We start from the raw sequence: 7,307 nt of genomic DNA, 5'->3' as shown, positions 1-7,307 counted from the left end.
GCGGGGGGGGGGGGGGGGGGGGGGGTCGTTATCGCTGGCCCCAGGACAGATCATCGGATATGACCTGGGGACCCCCAACACCAGGGGCCTTCCTGTAAGCCCACGAAAGGGGGCGGAACCATATCTGCAAGACAAAGACCCCAGAAGGCTATAAAAAGCGTGTTTCTTCACTCTGATTTGGAAATTATTCCCGGAGTCCACTAGTGTTAATAAACAGGGTCCCTCCCTTTCTCTAGGAAGCGTGCTTGGTATTTCTTTGGTCTTCTGCAACACTGTAAAGTAGAGATAACCATTGTTCTGAGGGAAGAACTAAATAAGATTGCACGCAAAGCGCTTAGCATAGTGCCAGGCACTCAAGTACTGGATAAATGTGAGTTGGGTCTGGGAAGGCGGTACAAACTGTTGTTTCCTTTCAGTGCCTTTCCTGGTCTGCCTTAATTGCTATCCCTACAGATGCTCAGAAGAGTGCATTAGCTCCATTTCCTTACTGGAATTTCTTCTGTCTGGCCTCTTCCAGGTCTGGTTAGTAAGGGCACCAACTCATCTCTGAACATAACCTCACCTTTGATATGCCTGGCCTCAAAGCACTGCTGTCAGTTTGTTTTCTCCGGAGACAGTGCCAGTTTTGGGGAGCGCGGCATGCTGGTGGTTGTAGTCCGAATCTGCCCATCTGCATCACTAGAGCTACTGAGCCTAGGGTCGGAAAACTACAACTCCCAGAGTCCTGCGCGCCGCCAAAACCATGCTGCAGAGCCGCGAGAACAGGAAAGATACCGTTTATACCTTGGAGTGCTCTGTTCTTCGGAAGTAGCCGACACTCGCATTCTCCCAGGGCTTAGGTGCAGCGGTACACGCTGTGGGGGCAGAGAAGCTAGGCCAGGTACTTGAGGCACGCAGCCGTTCTGCACATCCGAGGTGTAGACTGGTTCCTCAGGTGCCTGGCGAGCCTAGCTTTAGCCTTAGAATATAGCCCCTTTCTCTTCCTTGTCCAGGTCGCGGCCTTGTGAAGGGTGTGGATAAGGCTGTGAGGACTGCCCACTTCTCCCAGGCCGAGTAGGGCTCCTGGAGCCCGGGAGAGGGGCCACGTGGACGTCTGTAGAGACAGGCCTCGAACCGGGCTGCTATGAAGAGTGACCCGTCGACAGCTGCAGCTCCCCTTAGGGGGGCCGGGGGTGCCCTAAGCAGCAGCGAAACGGGGCGCGTCGTCCTGTCGCCGGCGGCAGCCGCGGCTCTACTGGAGGAGGCGGCCGATCACTTAGTGGTGCACCTGGACTTCCGGGAGGCGCTGCACACCTGCGAGCGAGCCGGCCAGAGCCTGAGCAACTACGCCCAGGCTGACTGGCCTGTGGGCACGTACGTGCGGGGATTGCCTGGGGAGGGACCAGCATTTCGGGAACCGGTCATTCCCAGAATGTGCACAGGAAGCCTCTGACAGGCTGATGTGCCCGTTCTACAGAGGAGAAAACTGAGCCCCTGAACAGAGCTTAGCCAATTCTTTGCTCCCTGCTCCAATGTGATGGCGTGATGGGAAGATAGAATGCGTATTGTGTTAAATTATTTTCTTAAGCAGGCTCAGTCCTTTCCTAGGTACACTCCCCATCCCTAAGTTGTTCACTTCTGGTTTTGGCTGATGAGTGGGAATGGGGTTCTGGTCCTGCTGAAGAACTGGATTAAAGAATCAATTTAGAGAAAAACCTTGGGTTGTAAAATTGGATTAGATCACACTAGGGAGGTGGTGGGTAGAATAGTCAAAGCTGAGGAGCCCTGGTTGTGATTTTAGGGGTTGTATGGGGGCTTGTTGCAGTAAACGCTGAAGGCTATGATTCCTGGTGCCTGGAGGTACCTCACTGGCTGGCACTAGCCAGTGTATTCCCTATACCCACACTCAGGCTTCATGCCCATTTCTTCACACAAACTGTTAGTTCCAGCTCTCTTTCCACCCACACACCTGTGTTGTAGGTGTACTTTTCTCTTTCTGGCATACAAAGGGGAAAGTACACCTGCATACAAAGATGTTGGGCAAGAGTTGATTTGCCTCTAGGAGGTTTATAGGAACTTTTAATTTCTAGGAGAATGGGCAGTTTTCTCTACGTTGGGGCCCATGAGACCAATTGTAATTGTGAGGACACTTTGAATACTAATGGGGAGAATGGAAGTGATGGCTGCTAAATTGGAAGGTGGGGAAGAACAGTCCCAGGGTGGAGGTATGAATGGAAATGGAGGGGGGCTGTTTCTAAACCTGAATTGTTTTTTTTGCTGACAGTTCCTTAGAGGTGAAATGCTCCTTGTGCGTTGTGGGGATCCAGGCCCTGGCAGAAATGGATCGGTGGCGGGAAGTTATTTCCTGGGTTCTTCAGTATTACCAGGTCCCTGAAAAGCTACCCCCCAAAGTCCTGGAGCTGTGGTAGGTCCTTATTACTGACTCATTGGGTCATTCCAGAAATGAAGACTTTTGCTCTCTTCTGAATCAGTGCCTAATATTTCCTCTTCCACATCCCCTTCTATTTTCCTCCAAATCTGATTTTTTTTTTCACTAAAGGATGAGGAAGGAGGGGTTTAGGAGTGGGTTAAAGGAAAGAAGAAGAGAGAAGATACTGGGAATAGGAAATGTGAAATGGGATGACAGAGTGGAGTGTCATAGTAGAGTGATAACTTTTTGCTATTTTCTAGGAATTCCTAATTCTTTCAATGTCAGCATTCCATAAGGAAGGGCTGGAGGACACAGGGGAGGAGTTGGATAAGAGAGTATAGTGGTTATGAGAAATGAACCAACTGTGGAACACTGACTGTTTTTTTCTGGGGGGGGTGGGATTGGATTATTTTGGGCTGCAGTGTTCTTTTATACAGCAAAATGCAAGAGCCTGGAGCCATGCTAGAAGCGGCCAGTGCCTGGATCCAAGACCCAGACAATCAGGCCCTTCCAGAATACAGAGCCTTGGCAGAACTTTACCTGCAGCAGGTGCTACTGCCTCTGGGCTGCTTGTCGGAGGCTGAGGAGCTAGTGGTGGGCTCTGCAGCCTTCAGTGAGGAGCAACGGCTGGATGTACTCCAGGTCATCAGCATAGCAAGGCAACAGCAGAAACATGAACACTCTGACTCTGAGAAGGACCAGAAGCTAAACCAGGAAGGTAGGATATTATCCTTCTGTGGCTTCTTTAAAGTGTAGTTGTGGGCTTTCCTCTGGACCTTGGGGTCCATCGTGACATTCCTGGGAGCTTGGGAGCAATTCTTTCTATGAGTAACTCCCAAATCACAGAATAGGAAACCGGTTGAATTGCTTAGAAAGTCCAGACACTCTGAAGTTGGTAGTGGAAGGAAAATCTTCATATGGGAATGTGTTGCTGGGTCTCAGGACCTTGACTCTTTTCTCCTAAAAGTCACCATTTCCTTGGGGTCCTCTCATTAGATCTCTTGCCTGTACTATGCTGGGCTAGGTAGGATGTTATTCCTTTAAATGCTAGCACAAATGTAGACACAGCTGAGGTATGCTTGGGGATAGCCAAAAGATAATGAGAAACTAACCCGATAACTTGGTAACTTGACTTATCAGGTAAAAATTACTTATCTTCAGTTTGGGTGCCTCTGCTCAGTCTCCCATCTGCCTCACTCACCAGACCTCTTGGGTGTCTTTTCCAGTGATTGATGTCCACCCCCTTCAGAGACAGCCCACCTCTGCACATTAGAGCGCAGATTTATAAACTGGCTTCTGTAGAGAAACCACTTCAGGACTCAGTACCACACACCTGGCTAGCATCATACAAGGGGAACCTGCAAAAGGGTGGGTGTGGGTGTTGATTTGTTACAAAGGGACTTAAAGGTTCCTCTACTCCAGACCCTTCCCCTGGTTCTTTAATCCTTTTCATCTCCTTTTCCTTGAGTGATCTAGACTTCTAGACTGTACATAAATACGTTTAAGTGCAGAGATTCACTATCTTCTAAAGCAGCTCATTTTATCACTGGGCAGTTCTGTAGGGAAATTGTTCTTTATCGTGAATTTAAGTCCCCCCCTCCCCCTTGGTGGTTTCTAATGTATTGGTCATAATACATAGAATAGGTTGAGTCCTTTTTTTACCCCCACAAGAGCCCTTCAGCTGTAGGAGACTGTAATACTGTTGTCCTAAATGTTGTTGTTGTTGTTGTTGTGTGTGTGTGTGTGTGTGCTAAAGAGCATGAACCTGCTGAGACAGGATCACTTTTTGCAAACAGGACATGTTGGCTTCAGAGATTACCTATGGCTACCCAAGACCTCTGCCCCTCCACCCATGGGGAGGAGGAGGCAGAAGGGGGTTTGATGGCAAATTCAGGATGTCCTATCAGGACTGGGCACCACTTGTTCTTGGGTTGGTAGTGTTCATGTTTATATTCATAATCCAGGACCTTTGAATTCTTCACTATGTGTGCTAAGTGCCCTTTATTTTCCTGCATTATTGTGATAATCAAGACTTATTGTTCTGTGTAACTCTATGCATGTATCTTAGGCCAAAATATAAATAATGTTATAAAATAGTGAGGATATTTAGAAAAACACCAAATATGCCAGATTTATCTAGCTGAGTAGATGTGGTCTGTCAAAGTCCTCCCCTAAGGAGATGATAGTGTGGTGATATAGTCCTTAAAACATTTTTGGAGCTTCGGAATCTCCTTTAGAACCACTTTATGAATTACATGAGTTATAAAATTACCTTCTGTTCAACTCTTATAATCAAGCTCAAAGCTCAGATTTAGGGAAGCTGGTTCCTGTGACTTACCTTACAGTTATGCTCTGTCTCCCTGACCAGACTCCTTCCACAAGTTTCTGTCACTACTAATGTTGCTTCGCCGGCTTTGGGACTCTGCAGTGAGCCACTTCGTTTCCCTGCCCTTCAAAAAGAGCCTCCTGGCCACCTTGATTCTCTGCCTCTTGGTGGTGAGGTTTGATCCAGGTGAGTGATGAAGCCTACCTCTCCTACCCTTCCTGGAGAAGGGGCAGTTGACAAGGGCTGGGCCTGTGGGAGCCCTCTTGGGGATGGAGGTACCTCCTGTGCCATTTCTTTGAATCTCTTCTATAAGGAGGAATTGCTGGACCTGAGCAAGAGCTGGCCCAGCCCACCTAGGAGAGACTAGTGCTGTGGTCTGTGAGAGCAGTCTGGAAAAAGTCTACCCTGCTGACTCTTTAACATAGACTTTGAGTCATTATCATCTACTTTATCATGTACTTTATGCAGGATTGAACTCTGAATAGAACCTCAGAGTTAAAAAAAAAATCTTCCTCATCATATGTTTAAAAAACTGTGTTAATTTAAAACATATTAAATTGTAAATGAAATACTTATACATTTTAGAAATGTGGAAAATAGGGAAAATTTAAAGAAGAAAACAAATCACCTGTAAGTCTGCTATTATAATGGTTATACTTTCAGCCTTTTTTCTATGTATAGACATATATGGGTATAAGTAAATTTTGCATATCATAAGTATTTTTTGAAACATGGCCTTAAATGGCTAAATAATATTCCATTTTACAGAAAGTCCCATAATTGATTTTAACAACTCCCCATTGCAGAACATTTTGATTATCTTGTATTCTGTTTTCTGCAGTGCTGTAAAGCAGACTTGAGCTCCCTAAGTACTATTTGGGAACAACCTTGGTTATTTCCTGAGGATTAATTCCTTTGTATACCTCAAAGTTGTCTTTTTCACCCCTTTGCTGAACACTGAGCAGGAATTCCCTCTGAAGAGCTCTGTTTGCTTTAGGAAAGAATCACTAGTTAGCCTCAGGTAAGCTAAGATAGTTTGTGTTCGTTCATATCTATCCTCTGACTTTTTAAAAATTTAACTTTATTGACCCACTGTGTCCTGTTCCCACCCGCTCCCCAGGCCTTCACCCTTATCTGTCCAAGGGTTGGCTTTAGCTCAAGCAGTTACTTCGTCATAGCAGACACTATCCTCTGACTTTCTCCATTGTTCCAGAGACTTGATAAAAATTTAGAAATTTTTTATGGTTTTTTAAGCCCTTTCATTTCATAAACCCTGGTCTCCTAAGTGCAGATGTCAAGAGGTCATTTGAGCTTGCTGTTCGCAGAGCGCTCAGACTTCTTCAGAAGTGCCCTGGCTGATGGTCCTGACGTTCAATGGTAGTTTTGACTCATTATAGTGGTGGTGTTATGGGAAAGGAGGACTCATGAATGGGCTGCAATTTGACCTCCATAGAAAGGATATACAGAAATTAGTCTGTCAATAACTTTCTTAAAAAATAACATTTTCCTTTTTAAGATAGAAAAAAAAAATCAGTTAAAAAATCAGGAATTCAGCCCTGGCTGGTGTGGCTCAGTTGGTTGGATCATTGTTCCGTATACTGAAAGGTGGCAGGTTTGATTGTCGGTCAGGAAACATACCCAGGTTGAGGGTTCGATCCCCAGGCACACTCAGGAGGCAACTAATCAATGTTTCTCTCTCACATCAATGTTTCTCTCTCTCTCTCTCTCTCTCTTCCTTCCTCTCTCTAAAATAAATTTTAAAAAATTAAAAACAAATCAGGAATTCAAATAATGAAAAACAAACCAACTCAGCTTTAATTCCAAAGAGGTGAATTTTGCTTTAATTTCAGTATATTTAACATGATAAAAATAGGTAATACTGTCACATGGCTCCAAATTTAAAAGCTATAGAAATGAATGTAGTAAAAAGTCTCTTCCCAAATTCAACGCACCAGAAGCAGTCACATTAGCAGTTCTTTGTATATCAGAAAGGTAAAACATAATATATTTGAATCTTTTTCTCAGCAAATTTAAGATCATTGTAATTCAAGTGAAGAAAGTATATTTCAGAGAATATGTCCTAGAGAAAGTGAAATTCTTTATTGTTGAGGAGGGAAGCAGGAGGAAATAACATTAAGCATCAAAATATGCTTCCAAAAGAATCCTTATGTTCCCAAGTTGGTAGAGTTCCTGAGGGATGGGAAATGGGACTAAGTGAAGAGGAGGGGAGTGAAGGAAGGTACACTGACAATAATCTTCTTTTCCCTGCAGCGTCTCCTTCTTCCCTGCCCTTCCTCTGCAAGCTGGCTCAGCTCTTCCATTGGATCCGGGAGGCTATGTTTTCTTCTCTCTACTAGCTCTCCATCCGTGACTGAGTGGTCTTTCCCACTCACCTCAGCCTCTCCACTCCCCACAGCAGAATAACTCATCCACGGCACCAATTTCCTGTTGCTGGCTGGGCCCCTATGGGAGTGGGGCCAGCTTAATTCTAGGAAGAGCTAATCCAATCTGTGTCTTTTTTTTTTTTAATTTTGTTTTATTGCTTAAAATATTACAAAGAGTATTACATAT

The 7,307-nt window shown here is 45.2% G+C and overlaps 1 protein-coding gene across 1 annotated transcript; it reads left to right on the top strand.

Moving 5' to 3' along the window:
* Positions 1-750: 750 nt before the first annotated feature.
* PEX26 (peroxisomal biogenesis factor 26) lies at positions 751-7,258 on the top strand. The gene is made up of 6 exons (XM_014529933.1): positions 751-880; positions 993-1,353; positions 2,264-2,404; positions 2,833-3,128; positions 4,779-4,922; positions 7,008-7,258. The coding sequence occupies exons 2-6, from the start codon at positions 1,124-1,126 to the stop codon at positions 7,091-7,093; spliced, it is 897 nt and encodes a 298-aa protein (XP_014385419.1). The 5' UTR covers positions 751-880; positions 993-1,123; the 3' UTR covers positions 7,094-7,258.
* The last annotated feature ends 49 nt before the right edge of the window (positions 7,259-7,307 follow it).

Source organism: Myotis brandtii, unplaced genomic scaffold, assembly GCF_000412655.1.
Source record: "Myotis brandtii unplaced genomic scaffold, ASM41265v1 scaffold7, whole genome shotgun sequence".
In the NCBI taxonomy this organism is placed as follows: domain Eukaryota; kingdom Metazoa; phylum Chordata; class Mammalia; order Chiroptera; family Vespertilionidae; genus Myotis; species Myotis brandtii.
This window is presented reverse-complemented; position numbering and strand designations above follow the sequence as displayed.

Excerpts from the sequence above, each read along its gene's own strand:
- PEX26 (XM_014529933.1), top strand. The coding sequence starts at position 1,124 with ATGAAGAGTGACCCGTCGACAGCTGCAGCTCCCCTTAGGGGGGCCGGG. Across the intron at positions 1,354-2,263 it reads GCTGACTGGCCTGTGGGCAC|TTCCTTAGAGGTGAAATGCT; the intron begins GTACGTGCGGGG and ends TTTTGCTGACAG. Across the intron at positions 3,129-4,778 it reads CCAGAAGCTAAACCAGGAAG|ACTCCTTCCACAAGTTTCTG; the intron begins GTAGGATATTAT and ends CTCCCTGACCAG.